The sequence below is a fragment of the Mixophyes fleayi genome, chromosome 9, assembly GCF_038048845.1.
Source record: "Mixophyes fleayi isolate aMixFle1 chromosome 9, aMixFle1.hap1, whole genome shotgun sequence".
Classification (NCBI taxonomy): Eukaryota; Metazoa; Chordata; class Amphibia; order Anura; family Limnodynastidae; genus Mixophyes; species Mixophyes fleayi.
The window spans coordinates 116,928,134-116,946,813 of record NC_134410.1 but is presented as its reverse complement, the minus strand read 5'-3'; the positions used below and the strand labels follow the sequence as shown (position 1 = coordinate 116,946,813).

General features: G+C 40.9%; 1 protein-coding gene across 2 annotated transcripts in view; it reads left to right on the top strand.

Moving 5' to 3' along the window:
* The window catches only part of COL27A1 (collagen type XXVII alpha 1 chain), a 199,965-nt gene that overhangs the window by 142,420 nt on the left and 38,865 nt on the right, over positions 1-18,680 (top strand). For both annotated transcript variants that reach the window (XM_075185183.1, XM_075185182.1), the window contains exons 30-37: positions 2,000-2,044; positions 2,138-2,182; positions 2,262-2,315; positions 6,644-6,697; positions 8,066-8,119; positions 10,448-10,501; positions 13,168-13,221; positions 14,368-14,475. In XM_075185183.1, coding sequence (XP_075041284.1) covers positions 2,000-2,044; positions 2,138-2,182; positions 2,262-2,315; positions 6,644-6,697; positions 8,066-8,119; positions 10,448-10,501; positions 13,168-13,221; positions 14,368-14,475 — 468 coding nt within the window. The remainder of the gene's footprint in view (positions 1-1,999; positions 2,045-2,137; positions 2,183-2,261; positions 2,316-6,643; positions 6,698-8,065; positions 8,120-10,447; positions 10,502-13,167; positions 13,222-14,367; positions 14,476-18,680) is intronic.

Genomic DNA, 18,680 nt, shown 5'->3' with positions numbered 1-18,680 from the left:
TAACTGAATGTAATTGTTGTTGCTTGAAATGTATTTTCTTCTCCATAATTGATACTGATTGGCAGATAATTCCCACTAAGGGCCTTTGTACTCAACAGCGCACATCATGTAGCCATTGTTTCTAGCAGGAAAGATATGACTATTGTTATAACCAGGAATGTAAGGAATAAACCAAACGGTGACCATCGCCCTGCCCAGAAATTGAACCCCCTACTACCTGCCAGCTGTTCTACAGAGGCCTCAGCCACTTACCAGTCCTCTTCTGAATGCACAATGGCTCAGTGTTTAGCGCTTCTGCCTCACAGCACTGGGGTCATGAGTGCGATTCCCGACCATGGCCTTATCTGTGTGGAGTTTGTATGTTCTCCCCGTGTTTACGTGGGTTTCCTCCGGGTGCTCCGATCTCCTCCCAAATTCCAAAAACATACTGGTAGGTTAATTGGCTGCTATCAAATTGACCTTAGTCTGTGTGTGTGTGTATATTAGGGAATTTAGACTGTAAGCTCCTATGGGGCAGGGACTGATGTGAGTGAGTTCTCTGTACAGCGCTGCGGAACTAGTGGCGCTATATATATGATGAATATGAATGCCCCAGCACTTACACGTGGCTCTCGGTGTTCAGAGCCCGGTCAGGACTGAGCGGAGCCCTCATTGGTAATTACCAACCCTGGAATTGACATGCTCCAGGTGGAAGTGCCAAAAGTGGTGTCATGCATGGGGACACCAAGAGGAATTTTGTTTCCCTTCCATAGCTGAAGGAAGGGTCACATCAGGTCCTCCCACTACGTAAGCTGTACCTGCCCCCCTTCCTCTTGGCACCCCTGATCATGCATCAGTCACCTCTGCTGTCTGCAGACTGCGGCTCTGGCACCACTGCATGGATCGGGGTTTGGTGATTGGAAAATAATTGAGCTGAATCCTTTGAAAATGTTCTGGATTTGGCCAGAACCGCAAACAAAATCAATGATCTGAATCAAAAATAGAGTTACACAAACGATTCCTCCGTCTAATTGACCACTTCTAAGCCACAATGAAGTCTGGTAATACATTGGGATATCCCTCAACTTGATATATCGGCTTATACTTGTAACGTTTACTAAATACATTGATTTATCTTTCTGGCTTCCTTCTGTGGTTTCTGTCTATGTATCAGAAGGCGAAGCTGTTTGTTTCGTAGCCCTGAGATACGAGCGCTTCGTTGCGCTCTATTTGTTGGATATGTTTGTGTCATTTCCCAGGCCAACGAAAATAAACAACTCTGATTATATAAATATATAGCTGAAAAACACAAAAAGGAAGACCCAAAGATAATTTAATGCATTTAATAAAAGATGTATAGAAACTGATCTATGTTACTATAACCTGGATGTCAGGAACATTGTGTGTTCTGTAAATATCAAAGGATGAATGTATTAAATAATCTTATTGCAGAACTTTACCTAGTTTCTATGATGGTGCTTTTAAGTTTGCTTGCAAAGCTTACCATTTAGTACAGTTCCTTTGCTTGCCTTCTCTTCTCTATATTCCATTTATCTCTTACCAGGGTTTTTCTGTCCGTCTCATTGAGCTGTGATAATCTTTTCATAGTACAATAGGTTTGGTCCGTGGTCTAGCGGGAAGGTATGCGTGAGACATCATTTGGGTGGGGTGTGACATCACTAGGGGTGTGACCATGTCTAGAAAGGACCTAAAAAATTACAAGGTGCATGCAAGTAGATAGAATATAAGCCCCAAATTTGCTCATAGCACAGAGGGATAGAATTATATCTATTATATACATTATCTTGTGTTCTGGGCACATTTAAGCAGAGGTAATTGACGTTACAAGCCCTTTAAATCAATTCAAAATTGCTTTCCGCTCACTGCCCTATTTTTTTGAAATCCACCCCACGTTCCAAGTTCGCTATTATACAATTCTTTCTGTACTGAATATTGAAAGATAGTAGCCTGGCAGTATTGGAGATCTATATATTAAGCTGTTGCAATGACCTATTCACAGGGACCTCATGGAATACAGGGCAAAGAAGGACTGGTTGGGCAACAGGTAAGTAGTCTATATTTTTCTGGAGAACACAAGTTGACATGAACGCAGAAGATGACTAAACCTGTGACATTGATGGCACCATGTTTTGTGCAGGGCAAGATGGGCGAACGAGGACCTGTTGGGCCTCGTGGCTTTCCAGTAAGTAACAATACAACCTTTTGGCTTTTGATTTTGAGCATTTGTAAGTCATGAACCCATAAGTATACCATTTTTACAGGGAATACCAGGACCCTCTGGCCCAACTGGGGAAAAGGGAATTCCAGGGAATCCGGTAAGTGTCACGAGTACGAAGGATTCTATATTCCGTGTGTGTGTGTGTGGTCTTCCGTTTCACGCAGTTTCTTAACTGATCTACTCTCAGATCCAGCAGTATGAAGGCGCATAGCATTCTGCACCGCACCTCACCCCCAATTCCAGGACACACAACAGGAGAACCGTGTGTTGTTCTCACTCAAATGTAAGGGTGCGCGGGAAAAGGCTATTGTTACCCGTAGCAACCAAGACGGCTAACTTTTTCTAAGCTGTACTAGAAGAATGACATTTAGTGATAGGTTGGTTGCTGGGCAACATTTCTTGTTTCCTCTGCACCAGTTTTCATAAATGTCCATTGTAGTCAGTTAGAGCAACTTGAGGAAATGTGTTTCTATAACAGGGCTTTCCAAATGGCAAAACCTCAAAGCTTTGTTTGTGAGCGCTTTGCTCCAACCCTGGTACTGGTTTACCTGTGTAGATTGTGCTAGGTATCACTTTTTTTATAGTCAGTAAATCCTAAGCACATGCTATGTCAAGGGCATTGTAATAGCCACCAGCTCTTTGCAAATTGCTCTTGTTGCATTTGGTGGTAAATTTATATTTAAACAGCATTACAATTCACCATCACCATTCATTTATGTAGCGCCACTGATTCCGCAGCGCTGTACAGAGAACTCACTCACATCAGTCCCTGCCCCATTGGAGCTTACAGTCTAAATTCCCTAATATACACACACAGAGAGAGAGAGAGACTTGGGTCAATTTTAATAGCAGCCAATTAGCCTACTACTATGTTTTTGGAGTGTGGGAGGAAACCGGAGCACCCGGAGGAAACCCACGCAAACATGGGGAGAACATACAAACTACACACAGATAAGGCCATGGTCAGGAATCAAACTCATGACCCCAGGCACTGTGCTCCCCAAAAGAAATCAATTAGAATAGTTTTGGCTGTTAAGGATGTGGTCTCTGTGGTGTTCTCTTTTATACCATAATTTCAGTGTTTTGTTTTTTTTTATTTGATTGATTTCTTTCCAAAGGTGATATCATTGTAGGGATAATCTCGCTGTCATCATTCAAGGCACAGACAGTTTGGAAAAGTTATTTGTAAACACCTTAGTACCGTACTAGTTAGGCAAGTAGATGGTTATCTCAGAATTTACCGTGCACGGCCATAAATAAAATAAATCGGTATTGTTGCAGCCTTGTTTGGTGGCATCATAGTGATAGTTGATAGCTACTGGGGTTGTTAATGTCATGTGCCTCAATGTTTCACCACTGATAGACTCCCTTTGACTTCAAGATACGTTCATGTTTGCCTTCTTATAGACATAGTATGGGTCACAGATACTGATGGCACCATCTGACGATAGAGTGGTTCACATTCTTGGCTGATACCTGGAAGCATTGTCTGTGTAAAGGAGAAGTTCTAGATCGGTCAATGAAATTTCTCACCATATGGTCCCTTTCAAGGGTGCCTCACATTCTTTCTTGGTTCATACTTGAAAGAACTGTGTGTGTATCAGAACAATCTAGGCCGTCCATGCTGACGCATTCCTCTGTCCATGCTGTCGCATCCTCTTCTTCCTCTTTTTCTTCCTCTTCTTCTTCCTCTTCTTCTTCCTCTTTTTCTTCTTCTTCCTCTTCTTCTTCCTCTTCTTCTTCCTCTTCTTCTTCCTCTTCTTCTTCCTCTTTTTCTTCTTCCTCTTCCTCTTTTTCTTCCTCTTTTTCTTCTTCTTCCTCTTTTTCTTCTTCTTCCTCTTTTTCTTCTTCTTCCTCTTTTTCTTCTTCTTCCTCTTTTTCTTCTTCTTCCTCTTTTTCTTCTTCTTCCTCTTTTTCTTCTTCTTCCTCTTTTTCTTCCTCTTCCTCTTTTTCTTCCTCTTCCTCTTTTTCTTCCTCTTCCTCTTTTTCTTCCTCTTCCTCTTTTTCTTCCTCTTCTTCCTCTTCCTCTTCTTCCTCTTATTTCTATTCTTCTTTTTCTTCCTCGTCTTCTTTTTCTTTCTCTTTCTCTAACTTTTCTTTCTCTTTCTCTACCTTTTCTTTCTCTTTCTCTACCTTTTCTTTCTCTTTTCTTTCTCTTTCTCTTCCTTTTCTTTCTCTTTTCTCTTTCTCTTTCTCTTCCTTTTCTTTCTCTTTTCTTTCTCTTTCTCTTCCTTTTCTTTCTCTTTTCTTTTTCTTTCTCTACCTTTTCTTTCTCTTTTCTTTCTCTTTCTCTACCTTTTCTTTCTCTTTCTCTTCCTTTTCTTTCTCTACCTTTTCTTTCTCTTTCTCTACCTTTTCTTTCTCTTTCTCTACCTTTTCTTTCTCTACCTTTTCTTTCTCTACCTTTTCTTTCTCTTTTCTTTCTCTTTCTCTTCCTTTTCTTTCTCTTTCTCTTCCTTTTCTTTCTCTTCCTTTTCTTTCTCTTTTCTTTCTCTTCCTTTTCTTTCTCTTTTCTTTCTCTTTCTCTACCTTTTCTTTCTCTTTTCTTTCTCTTTCTCTACCTTTTTTTTCTCTTTTCTTTCTCTTTCTCTACCTTTTCTTTCTCTTTCTCTTCATTTTCTTTCTCTACCTTTTCTTTCTCTTTTCTTTCTCTTCCTTTTCTTTCTCTTTTCTTTCTCTTTCTCTACCTTTTCTTTCTCTTTTCTTTCTCTTTCTCTACCTTTTCTTTCTCTTTTCTTTCTCTTTCTCTACCTTTTCTTTCTCTTTCTCTTCCTTTTCTTTCTCTACCTTTTCTTTCTCTTTCTCTTCCTTTTCTTTCTCTTTTCTTTCTCTTCCTTTTCTTTCTCTTTCTCTTCCTTTTCTTTCTCTTTCTCTTCCTTTTCTTTCTCTTTCTCTTCCTTTTCTTTCTCTTTCTCTACCTTTTCTTTCTCTTTCTCTTCCTTTTCTTTCTCTTTTCTTTCTCTTCCTTTTCTTTCTCTTTTCTTTCTCTTCCTTTTCTTTCTCTTTTCTTTCTCTTTCTCTACCTTTTCTTTCTCTTTCTCTTCCTTTTCTTTCTCTTTTCTTTCTCTTCCTTTTCTTTCTCTTTTCTTTCTCTTTCTCTACCTTTTCTTTCTCTTTCTCTACCTTTTCTTTCTCTTTCTCTTCCTTTTCTTTCTCTTTTCTTTCTCTTTCTCTTTTCTTTCTCTTTCTCTTTCTCTTCCTTTTCTTTCTCTTTCTCTACCTTTTCTTTCTCTTTCTCTTCCTTTTCTTTCTCTTTTCTTTCTCTTTCTCTACCTTTTCTTTCTCTTTCTCTACCTTTTCTTTCTCTTTCTCTTCCTTTTCTTTCTCTTTTCTTTCTCTTTCTCTTTTCTTTCTCTTTCTCTTTTGCTACCTTTTCTTTCTCTTTCTCTACCTTTTCTTTCTCTTTCTCTACCTTTTCTTTCTCTTTTCTTTCTCTTTCTCTTCCTTTTCTTTCTCTTCCTTTTCTTTCTCTTTTCTTTCTCTTTCTCTTCCTTTTCTTTCTCTTTCTCTACCTTTTCTTTCTCTTTCTCTTCCTTTTCTTTCTCTTTCTCTTCCTTTTCTTTCTCTTTTCTTTCTCTTCCTTTTCTTTCTCTTTTCTTTCTCTTTCTCTACCTTTTCTTTCTCTTTCTCTACCTTTTCTTTCTCTTTCTCTACCTTTTCTTTCTTTCTCTTCCTTTTCTTTCTCTTTTCTTTCTCTTTCTCTTTCTCTTCCTTTTCTTTCTCTTTCTCTTCCTTTTCTTTCTCTTTTCTTTCTCTTTCTCTTCCTTTTCTTTCTCTTTTCTTTCTCTTTCTCTTCCTTTTCTTTCTCTTTCTCTTCCTTTTCTTTCTCTTTCTCTTCCTTTTCTTTCTCTTTCTCTTCCTTTTCTTCCTTTTCTTTCTCTTTTCTTTCTCTTTCTCTTCCTTCTCTTTTTCTTTCTCTTTCTCTTCCTTTTCTTTTTCTTTCTCTTTCTCTTCCTTTTTTGTTCTCTTCTTTCTCTTCCTTTTTTGTTCTCTTCTTTCTCTTCCTTTTTTGTTCTCTTCTTTCTCTTCCTTTTTTGTCCTCTTCTTTCTCTTCCTTTTTTGTTCTCTTCTTTCTCTTCCTTTTTTGTTCTCTTCTTTCTCTTCCTTTTTTGTTCTCTTCTTTCTCTTCCTTTTTTGTTCTCTTCTTTCTCTTCCTTTTTTGTTCTCTTCTTTCTCTTCCTTTTTTGTTCTCTTCTTTCTCTTCCTTTTTTGTTCTCTTCTTTCTCTTCCTTTTCGTTTTCTGAGCTTTCTCTTTTCTGTCACTTGCTCCATTGTCTACAGCAGAATCTCTGCTGTCTAGATCATTACATGGAAGGTTCTCTGTTAAGAGAGACTGTCTTATTACCTGATCTTTGACTACTCAGAACATATCTCGTAGAATGTTGTCTTTACCGAATCCTGTAACCATTTGTCTCTCTCTTTCAGGGGCCAGCAGGACCACAAGGATCTGTCGGTGCTTTGGGTGAAATCGGACATAAGGTATCATCTAAAAAAACACTTAAAACTTAAAGCCAACTTTTAAAAACAAATCTGTAAAGTTGATCATAGTTTTTTCATAGTTCCATAATGGGCTAATTGATCGGTTAATGGGTTTTTGTGGCATGTATAACATGAATTGATTGGACGTCCGCATTGTCGGGCGTTTTGGCAAGCGTAGGATATAGTGTGACTGTTATACATGCCGTATTGATATAGAAACTCGCGCACACGTATCACTGACCTGGTTGCTGGTTTGAGCAGTGTTACAGCTTATCAAAAACATGTGAACTTGCTAAACAAATATTAAAACCATTATAAACTCATTAAAGTTTAGATACCCAGCCCAAAAAGTAATTAGGGGTCAAGAATTACATTTTGGATGCAGCACAAGTTTTGGAAATTTCCTCTGTAGCTTCATAATAGAGAATGGAAGAGGCAGATTTGGGTCTAAATTTCGAGCAAAGATGTCTTCTCGATCCCTCACAGTTCCATTGTGTTCCCTTTGTACCACAGCAGTCATCTCTGTTCTGTAAGAGACCATAAAAAAAAAAGAAAAGCCTGATTGCAATGTACAGTTTAAACAGCCTTGCAGGGCAGTCTATAACAAATCAGCTGTCTAGCACCATCCGATAATTGGCCTATGCTATGGCATAGTGCAAATGAGCTTTTGGTGGGGGCTGTCCTGTGGATGAACGTATAACACTAAAGTCCTACAATGTACACCTCTTAATTAGTATTTGAGGTGTCCTCAAGGCTATTAACATTAGAACATTCTTGCTTTCTAGGGAATAATTAGAAAATCCAGCAAGTGGGATGTGGCCTAATGTCTCACTCCTAATGCTCATTTTATATCATTGTTTCTCATATACTCCTAACTTGTCATCATCGTTCATAAAGTCCTCTCTGAGTTAATGTAGTATTAATGCAAGTTCAACAATCCTCTGCCCTCCTTACCATCAAAATATGTTATTTTACATGGTGGTTGTTGAATGGTTAGATTTATTGACACATTAGGCAAGGCTAACGTGGCATTAAAAGCCCCCCTGCCCTTCATTGCCCCTCTAAGCAAGCGACTATACCGTTCTCCTTTCTCTTCCTGCACCATGAGCAACACTGCCCCCTTGTGTCTCTCTGCAGGTCATCATCATCATCCTTATCCTTTTGCTCTAGGTCACAATATCTATCATGTTGTTATTATTTCTTCTCTGTTCTCCATATGATCCCTTAATAGATTCTCTTTATTGCTGCTGAAGGGCTCACCTTGATGATGAGTGTATAACTACTTGACCATTGTGTGTACTTAGCTGTACACACACCTTTTAGGAAATGATTGTATCAAATGCTTAAATCATGTTTTCTTCATTGTAGGGACCTCCAGGGGCAAAGGGAGAGCCAGGGCCACAAGGTGAACCAGGAATGAAGGTGAGAGATATTCCTAATGGGCACAATGTGTATGTTAAGAGATGCCATTTGTGTAAGGATTTATGACATTGATATGGGCAAGTGACAGAGTATAGGTCATACTTGCCAACTCTACCGGATTCCGGGTGGGTCTCCCGGACTCCCGGGAGAGTATGGCAGTCTCCCGCATCTGCCCACTTCCTATTAGAGTGGGCAGAGTTCGGTCCAAAATGCTGCGATTTTCCGGGAATCGCAGCATTTGGCCCCGCCCCCCACTGCATCATCGCGTCATTACGTCACACTAGGCGCATGCAAAAATGATGCGATATTTCGACCCCCACCTCCCCCCCGGCAGATCCCGGACGCCAACTAGAAGAACTTGGCAAGTATGGTATAGGTGCCCATACAAACTGTAATTTTGCCTGCCCATTGTGGACCTATTTGACTATTAACCTTATTTAGGATCTGTTAGCGATGAATTGGTGCTAGCAGAAAAGGTGGCCATATGTCTACAATGTGACCACTATCATCGCCTCTTGGTGCTTGAGTCTAGCTGCTGTATCTGGGCCATCCTTCAACTGTCTAATCAAGGCCTGGCCAACCGGTGGCTCTCCAGGCGTTGTGAAACTACAAGTCCCAGCACACCCTGCCAGCTATCTGCTAGCTTATCGGCTGGCAGAGCATGCTGGGACTTGTAGTTTAACAACACCTGGAGAGCTACAGGTTGGCCAGGTCTGATCTTACACAATAGAGGGTCTTGAAACCCAATGCACAAGCAGGGCAGAGCCGCAGGAACAGCAGGAGGTGACGGATCTGGCAATGAGGAAAGCAGGAGCTGCTCGAGATTGTCCCGACTCTGTCATCAGAAATGTAGGTGCCTGATTTAGCTTTTGGTGCTCTCCCAAAGACATTTTTGCTTTAATGTCATCCTGTTTATTTTGGAGGGTACAGCTCCCAGCTTTCTTCCTATTTATTGTCTCTCTGCATGTCACGTTACCCCCAGCGGCCACCTCATTGTTTTTGGCAAACCATCCCTGGCTTAGGAGAGAAGCTACTGTTCCCCTGTTTGTGACAGAGGTGAAACTTGAACCATCCTTCTCTCGTGTACCTTTCTTTGGGAACAAAACCCCATTGATGCCGACCGTCCTGCCACTCGGAAATGCACGGCTCACAGTAGCTGATGGCTGGTAGGCCTGACAGCGTGAGGATCTAATCTCAGCTGGACAGAAGACCAGCTCTGTATACAATATTGCACAAGCTGCCTCCAGCCCCGTGAGCTGACGATTTACATGAACTGCTTAGCTGGAGACCTGGAAGGCCGTGCTAGACACAGCTGCCGTTCCCAAGCTTGTTCCCTGCATCGAACAGCAGTAGTTTGTTTTCTGAACAAAGGGTCAGAGCTTTGCAGGCACCAAACGAAGAAATATTTATAGTATAAAAACAGGAAGTACGAGAGGTCTGGAGTTGGACCTGGGTTTTAAAATAGAAAATTACAAGTAATGTAAACGGAGGCCTGCGGTAGGGTTGCAGCTGTTGGCGCTGAGCGCCATCCCTACCATCGTCCGTTCTGATTTAAGTTCTAATTTATCAGTGATATTCTGAATACCAAATTATGTCCATTGTCTCCATTTCATTTCTTGAAAAGCCAATAGATTACTTTTTACATAGAGCTGACATCTGCTAAATATCCTCAGCACTTATATCGTATTTGCCAATAAGGCTTATTCTACTTTGGCGCTTTCACTATGACATTTTCATTTAAGCTCCTTTTTAGATTGCCCGTAACGCTGATTGTTACATGGTTGTGTCTATTTACTGAAAAGATACAATGCTATCTTCATCATCATCATTTTATATAGCGCCACTGATTCCGCAGCGCTGTACAGAGAACTCGCTCACATCAGTCCCTGCCCCATTGGGGCTTACAGTCTACATTCCCTAACACACACACACAGACAGACAGACATACTAGGGTCAATTTGTTAGCAGCCAATTAACCTACCAGTATGTTTTCGGAGTGTGGGAGGAAACCGGAGCACCAGGAGGAAACCCACGCAAACACGGGGAGAACATACAAACTCCACACAGATAAGACCATGGTCGGGAAGTGAACTCATGACCCCAGTGCTGTAAGGCAGAAGTGCTAACCACTGAGCCACCGTGCTGCCCCAGAGTCTATTTTTAATTTTTGGCACGCCCTAAGACATTGTAACGCGTTTCGCAATTCACTAGCACAGAACATCACACTTGGCACACAGTTTGACTAAAATTAATTGTGTGATTTACTACATTTCACCAGGTCACTATTGCTAGTTTAAATGTAAATGTTGATTAACTTTCTGTCCTCAGGGGGATATTGGTCCGTTGGGGATTCCAGGAGAAATAGGTCTCATAGGCCAGAGGGTGAGTATACCCTGATCTTCATAATCATTTCTGGGAGGGACTCTAACCCTATACATTTGTTTATTTAAATGTTTGTATTTTTGTAATGTAAATATTAAGTGATGAATGTATAAAGCTTAACCTATGATCTGCTTGCCGAGCTCGCCAATCACTATAGTGCCATTAATTGTATTCTCTTTCCCATAATCCCCCAATCTCCTCCCAGAGCCGTCTTGTCCCTTCTAGTGAGATGTGATAATCCTCTGACCATACAATATCTAAGGGGGCTTGTTTGCCAGTGATAAGAGTTATATGTGGCATAATTGTGGTTGTGGTATCACATCGTTTGGGGATGTTTAGGTCCAGTAACGAGATACCATATACCTGTTTAATACTCAATTAAGTAAAGAACATTTGTCTGGTTACAGTCTATTTACACCTAGAATACAAGTTAATCCAACTTTCACAAAAGTAGTTATTTCACGTTGTTTGTACATTTATTATTGCGTCTTTTACTAGTCATCTATACAGAGCTATATTTACTATATAAGTGAACTAGGCAGATTTCCAGGGTAGTGCTAATATATAATTACTTATATCATTACATAATTGCATATAGTTACATATACTTAGATATATACCTTATAGTTACATATACAGTAGTTATAGTGCGACAGTTGCCAATTTAGCCTCACAAAGGAAAAGAAAGTTCCTTCCTGACCCCAAAAAGTACACATAAATCAACTGGAATAATCACCCTATACAATACCACGTCTATACCCTTTTATAAAGTCCACAATTTTATTTGCCTTCGCAATGAAATGTTTTCCTGGGTTTTTTATTTTTAAAGACATCTGTTCTACGATATCTTGTGGCACTGACCTGGTTATGAGATAGTGTATACAATTAGGAAATAGGGGCCTGTCAATTACTGAACTTAGTTCCCTTAGCACACATAGATGGATGCCTTTGAGGCTCAGTGCTTTATCTTGTTTAGATGTAACTGCACCTACCCCTATATTAGACAAGTAACAGTTAATATGTGCGCGAGTCTTGCTACACAACCTATTTCCTGGCAATTTTGTGACTACAGATGATAAGAACATATTTAGATCAACTCTCTTTATCTGCTACAGTAATGTTTTTCTAGTTTTACCTTTTAGTCGCCCAATATCCGTTTTATTTTTCTTGCTGTATGTACTTGAAGAATATTTTGGCATTAGTGTTTCTATATTTAGAAATTCATTTTTAGTCTTTTCTAACCTAATGTTATTTTTACATATTTTGCTACATTCCAAGTATTTCCATTATTAAATTTCCATCTCTTCTAGTTATAGCAAAATTAAATGTTCTTTTTTACTTAATTGCCTCCGAAATTTTCTTATTTAATGTTATTGATTGCCTTTTATTCTTAGAGATGTTGCCATACTTGGCGATAGTATTAAATATATTTTTCTACTAAATCCCTTAGATTGTACGCTCCTCTGAGCAGGGCCATCTCTCCTCCTGTTTCCACCACTTCTAACTCTGCTCTCCAGCTACTTTGCCCTCCTCCTCGAGGGCCCTCCTCCCCCCTCTGGGGCTCTCCCTGTCTTCCGCGCCCTCCTTTTGGGCCCCGTCATTTGCGGATACTCCCCCCGCCCTCACTAGCTGTGCATTGAGCTTACTGAGTTACTGTGCTTTATGTTTACTGTACTGTGCTGTCTCACCTTGTATTGTAATACGTTTTTGTCTCTGTACGGCGCCACGGACACCTTGTGGCGCCCTATAAATAAAAATTAATAATAATAATATTTTAAATATGTAAAAAAAAAAAAAATGGCCCAGTTGATCTGTCTACGAGCTTCATTGCTTCTCTGTCTAAACTTCATCCTTTTAAAATTCAGTTTTTGTATCTCCCTTACACACTGTCTGATTAAAATGCAAGTCAAGTGTTACCATGTTATGAGTACCGTTCACTAAATACTTACCTGTTCATTAGGTATTATCTGTTCTGTTAGACAGTATACCGTCCCGCAGCTGCTCGCCCTCTAGTTGTTCCCTCGACCACATGAGAGGTTTAGTTGTCTTTTAAATTGGATACAAATCCGCTTCCTTTACTAGAACAAGTAGGTTCATTGTCCTAAGTTGTGTCGGGATCAGTACTATCGCCCATGAGGGTTAATTTCCTTTGCTGCCCTTTCAGTATGTTAATATTCAGTACAATAGCGTATGGTAGGTGGCTTATAGCAAACTGCAATCAGTACTTGTGTCTTTTTTCCATGTATATCTATAATGACTTTATATTGTCATAATGTTTACACATATTCTCCTGCTGGGCTGATCTTAGGCAGGTTTTTTACACATACACAGACCCCTTCCCCAAACTACTTGACTAGTCGTGATTTCCAAGAAGCCGTGTTATATCCACTATGTCTCCTTCTTTTTCCACCATCACTCATTCTTGGTCACCTATTTTGTTTGGATGTCTCCCAGCATTTGTTACTATATATCTGTTATTATAATGTTGCGCACCTCCTTTGTTCCATTTCTAAACTCTTCAGCCTCTTCAGGGCGTTATTGTCATGAAAGACTCTATTTGCGCTAGCGCAGAAGGTGCCGCGGTTTTAGAATTCTGTGCACCTTGTGTGACAATGAAAGGAGAACGAGGCTGTTTCACTTGACGTATATATAACCTGTCTTTGCAGGGAGAGATGGGACTAGAAGGGGACAGTGGTATGATGGGACCGGATGGAATGAAGGTAAGTGGGTAATGTTCGGGAAGCCCTCTACCTTCCTGCCCCAAGTGGGGTAATCATTGATGTTACTGCAATGACTCATGGGTTTCAGCTCGGAAAGCATCTCCAAACGGACAATGTTGGGTGCCATGGCAGAAGTACAGGTCTATGCATCAGACACAAAGGTGGCACTGTGGAAGAAAAGAGGGACAGTGTAAAAGAAAAATATTGATCCTGTTCAAAAGCAGGACTGTACCTCTGAAAGAGAAATGGTTGGGATATGTGCTTTTAACCACTGGTTTCCATTCCACATGAGATCATGGAAGTGTGTGTGATATACACCTGCCCATGGGTGGAACAGTGCTTCAATTAACTCCATAGCTATATTACGGGTGGTACTCAGAGACTTACGCTTTACTCTTTTGAGCAGGAGGGCCTTGGAGCTTAAGGAGGAGTGGCGACCTGGCTTTTCTGGGGCTGCCATTCCTCTGGGCCCCATAGTAGCCCCTCCCCCACTAGTCCACCTGCAACTTCCTGATATTCATATGGTATCCCCTGTTCATAACATGTGCTCTTACTATAATAGTATCATGCACAGCTGATCGTTACCACTGCAGAAACCTTAGAGTGGAAGGATATTTTCTGTGTGCGAAATTAAGTATAATATATATATTTTGTTTTACTGTCCTTTTAACAGTTCAGAATTTGCCAACCTGGCCCATTATATACTGTGTAATGATAATCTACGTCTTCTTTCCTCACTTATTTCGCAGATGCAAAACCTTGGCCGAATTGGCTTTTTTAGGTTTAAAAAATACAAAACTCAGCCCACTCTAGTGCTATTGGGGCTCGGTGAGGAAAACGGGAGTAGTACATTATTATATTGTGCAAATGGGTCTTGTTTGACATTTTATACTAAGCATGTATGACTGATTGAATCAAATTGTACTGGTCACCTAGAGGCCACGGTCACATCCGTTTTTTGGGCTGAACCAATATTCAGTCTATCGAACAAGCGACTGAGGCATTGATGGGCTGCGTTCTCCTGCATATTGGTTCAGTCAACAAAATGGATGCCTCCACTGTGAGAGACATTTTTGACTTTGGTTGAACAATTCACCTCCGCATTGCATCCTAATCTTTTATTCTTTTCTGTAAATCTATTCATAGGGGGAAAAGGGCGAGCCAGGGTCTGAGGGGGAGAAAGGAGAAAGGGGCGTTGTTGGCTTAATAGGAAAAGATGGACCCCCCGGTTTCAATGGAATCCCAGGCGTCAGAGTGAGTATGCTTCATTATAGGCCTTCCTACTTTCATTGCGCTCGGTTTAATATCATCTATGTCTTATTTAAAACATGAGAGGGGACAATGTAAGTAACCCCTCCCTCAGAGCCCCTTCTCCAGCCCTTTATAACAATTCATTAAAACCCCTGATCCACCGAAATCCTCCTATTGATCAGTGCAGACATTTGCACCGCGGCAGACATGACCAGATTGGCCAAGAAAATCCATCCACTTTCCCGTAAAACTAATTCACAGTGACAGGTCCACTATAAATCTCATATAAGAAATCTACGTGACCATTAATGAGTTTAGGGACAATCGGGGCCACAGTCCATAGTTTCATCAAGCTGCATATTGCTGACAGACAAGTAACATCTGAATGAGACATCAGAGGCTCTTAACAGCTGTCCTGATATTGCACAAGATCTAAAAGAGCAGCTGAAACTCCCCCACCCTTGCTTCCTCCTGCGTCTGCCTGTTTCAAGCACAGTCCGTCTCATAGTCCATTGCACGCAGCCATTCACACGCCTAAGCTCTGTAAACTTTCAAATTAAATAGTTTTTACTTGGCAGGAGCACAAGATGCTCCACAATCTGTTCAATAACCAGTGCATAGTTGTAAACTATTTATGCAATGAAAAAAGTGTCCTTTTAAAATAAGACATAATTATATTTGAAACAATATATGTTGAATAAAGTCATAGCCTACTTTTACAGGTGTACTCCCCCCTTTTGAGCCACCTGAGGAAGGGCAGTGTGGCACCAATCACTTTTGCTTCCTCCTGCTATCAGTGATTGTGGTGGGGGGGGGGCATGAGCAGATTGGAAGCCAGGAGGTGTGGTGGACCCACCCTTGACTTGGAATGACCACAACCCTTGGCTTGACATGACCACACCCATTTTTTAGGGGCAATGCTGCCGTTGTCCCGACTTGCATCAGAACAATCACATTTGTGCATGTTACGCCATGTTATTAAATATACCCCCTTGTGTGGTAATGTTCATATGGATTGAGCCCAGTAGCTTGTTCTCTTGTAGAACATTTGGGTGCAGTCCCAGTCGCGTGTTTTTTATTTTCTACGTGTTGTAGACTTTTTTTTTTTTTTTTTAGCAATCTGATTACAAAGCGTCTCCTTGGGGAATTTGATGATGAAAGTCATAACAGTGAAAAACGTACACTTATGTTTTAAAGTGAAATCAGTTTTTTTAAAAGAAATATTTCCTATATTATGTAGAACTTGTTATGTTCCTATAATCGTTCAGCTCTAGATATGTAAGCTCTTCTGAACAGAGAAGCTGTTACATGTATCCTTACTCGTATGGATGGGAGCAGCCGTGTTGCTTGCCATGCAGAAAATGAATGCTGATATCTGGTTGCTATGCGTTACATCACCTTTTTTCTGGGTTTTTATAAATTAGCATTATATTATTAGAAAGTTTACATCATTCCCTAGTTATTTCCATGCCACATGTCACTTATACATGAATAAGTGCCCTCATGTTACTAACTGCTCATTGGTTCCCACATAATGTGCCAGGTGGATGGTCCTTTGCAGCAGGATTTACAAACTGTGGAGCTCGAGTTGTTATGAAACTACAACTGTGCAACTGTCCAATACAAGACAATATACCATCTAGTCCTAAATTACTCCCCACCTCCACGATGCTGCAACTGACCTTTAAACAACATTCAGATGGCATTGTAACTAGTCTGCAAACAAAATCTGTATTTCCAATCAACCCCGCCCCACTGAGTTTCAAATAGTAGATCTATGGCTCGGTCTGACAGAAGCTGGACGTAGAGAGGAATCCGGTACTGTCAGCTCATAACATAATCTGGGCTCCAGGTAAGTGGTTGGAATTCATCATACGGGGAATGTAAAGATTTATATTAATTGGGGGTTGTCCAAAAGCGGACACCTCCTTGAGGTCATCTGACCTTTCCTTACCGCAGGAATTGTTTATAATCTCTTATAGTGTGAGATGCTGTACAGGCCACTGTGATGTAATGCAGGGAAACTTCACACAGACCACAGTGTATATAAACCTATATATCATGATTTGTTTACATGTGATCGCTGGAGGTAGCAGCGATTTTTCTCTGCAGTATTTAGCAGAACACAAGACTGCGGGGTTTGGAAATGACAATACTGCCCGATCGGAAAGTTCATCACCTGGTTTATAAAGTAATTCTTCATTCTAGGACTTAGGGGAGACCCGCTCTGATTCATAGGAACTGCCATCCATGGATTTCTGACGTTGGACATGTAACATTAAAGAATATTTTGTATGTAAGCACCCAGGAAGGAATCGGTACCTATAATAACTACTCTCCAACGTAAGACGTCCAAGCTTGTCCTAGCATTATAATACTGGACCATGCGGTTATTTATAGTGATTTAAATGCTGTGTTTGCATTAACGCTTCACCAGCCGCAGCACACTGTAGTCCAGGCAGACGTTGATATAAAGGCTTGATTAACCAGTACTGGAGTGTTGGTGGGACATGGTAGTCACAGAGTTAAGTGGCTGTCTGCTTTGTCCGTAGCCGAGCCAGCTGGCAAAGAGTCCGGCACTCGGTTCCAGCAGCTCTGCGGAGTGATTTTTCTTGGTCCTGGGACAAATCAGAGATTGGATATCAGTTCCAGGAAAGTCATCTTAGAGTGTGTGAGAAACCGGAGCCTGCCTCTTGGAATCCCTTTTTTTTTTTCTTTTCTTTTTTTTTTTACAAGCAGACCACGTCCAAGATGTTATAACACCAGCGCTCTGAGCTACACGCCCTGTGCGCGCCGCGCTATGTCCACTACCAACGCGGTTCTTCGTCCCTTCAACGTCTTCCTGCCAGAAATCTCCAACTAATTGGCGTAAGAAAGAGTAACTAACCATTGTAGCTTTCTAAGAATTGTAATTGTTTATACCGAACGTTTTCCAACCTTCACTTAGAAATGATAAAACAACAAACAATGCTTCGGAGAACATTCAGGAATATGGCTCATGCGATGCTGTGACTATTACAGGGAAGAACAACACTTGGAGTCATTGTTACCCGATAATCTACACTTTGACCACCAGCAATTAGAATGAAATATTGGACCATACACCCCTCGGTGTCACCTGGTTGTCGAGTTATTGAGAAAAACTGCAAAATGATTGTTGGTCATTACTAGGCAATAGCTCTTGAGCTGATGTAAGAGAACATCTGTTTCATAAATACACTTGTAACTAGTCTGGCAAATGTCCTTCAGGAATTCATAATTATTATTGAGATTAGTGACATTTCAGTTCAGAAAAGAAAAAGAAAAGTTATGTACAACAATGTACTTGGAACATTTAAAGCTACATAAAGTCACCTAAGTAGTCTAAAATATGTTATGATTGTTTGACCACTAGGCGTCACTGTTTTGTTGAAGTGCATTGGTAGAAGACAGTATCATCATCATCAGCGATTTATATAGCGTCACTAATTCCGCGGCGCTGTACAGAGAACTCACTCGCATCAGTCCCTGCCCCCTAGGAGCTTACTGTCTAAACTCCCTAACATACACACAGACAGACCGAAAGAGACTAAGGTCCATTTAGTAGCAGCTAATTAACCTACCAGTATGTTTTTGGAGTGTGGGAGAAAACCTGAGCACCCAGAGGAAACCCACGCAAACACGGGGAGAACATACAAACTCCACACAGATAAGACCATGGTCGGGAATAAAACTCATGACTCCAGTGCTGGGAGGCAGATGTGCTAACCACTGAGCCACCGTGCTGCTCGTATGGATGTATTTTCCCTTTAAATGGGGTGCCAAAAAATGTGGCACTTGATAGGTGTAAATAAATGATGGAAGAGAACCTCAATATTTAGTTAGGCTGTAAGCTATCATACTGCTCTCTCATACAGTTTTTTGCACACGGCCATTTCCACTACTCAGAAGAATTTATGTTTTCTTGGTACTGGGTAATGTGCAGTGGTTCTGGTTCCATCATCCCATTCTTTAGGGTGACCAGTACATGTAGTCATGTGATCAGTCACTATGAACGGGCTGCAGCTCTACCGATCCTGAGGCACGTGTGGCTGAATCTGACATGACATCTGAAGTAATCCTCACCAACTTCAGAATCTGATGATGAGGGAGAGCCAGGAGAACCTCCATTCCTGGAAGTGATGACGGAGAAGACAGCAGCTGATTATAAAACACCACCAGATAAAGCT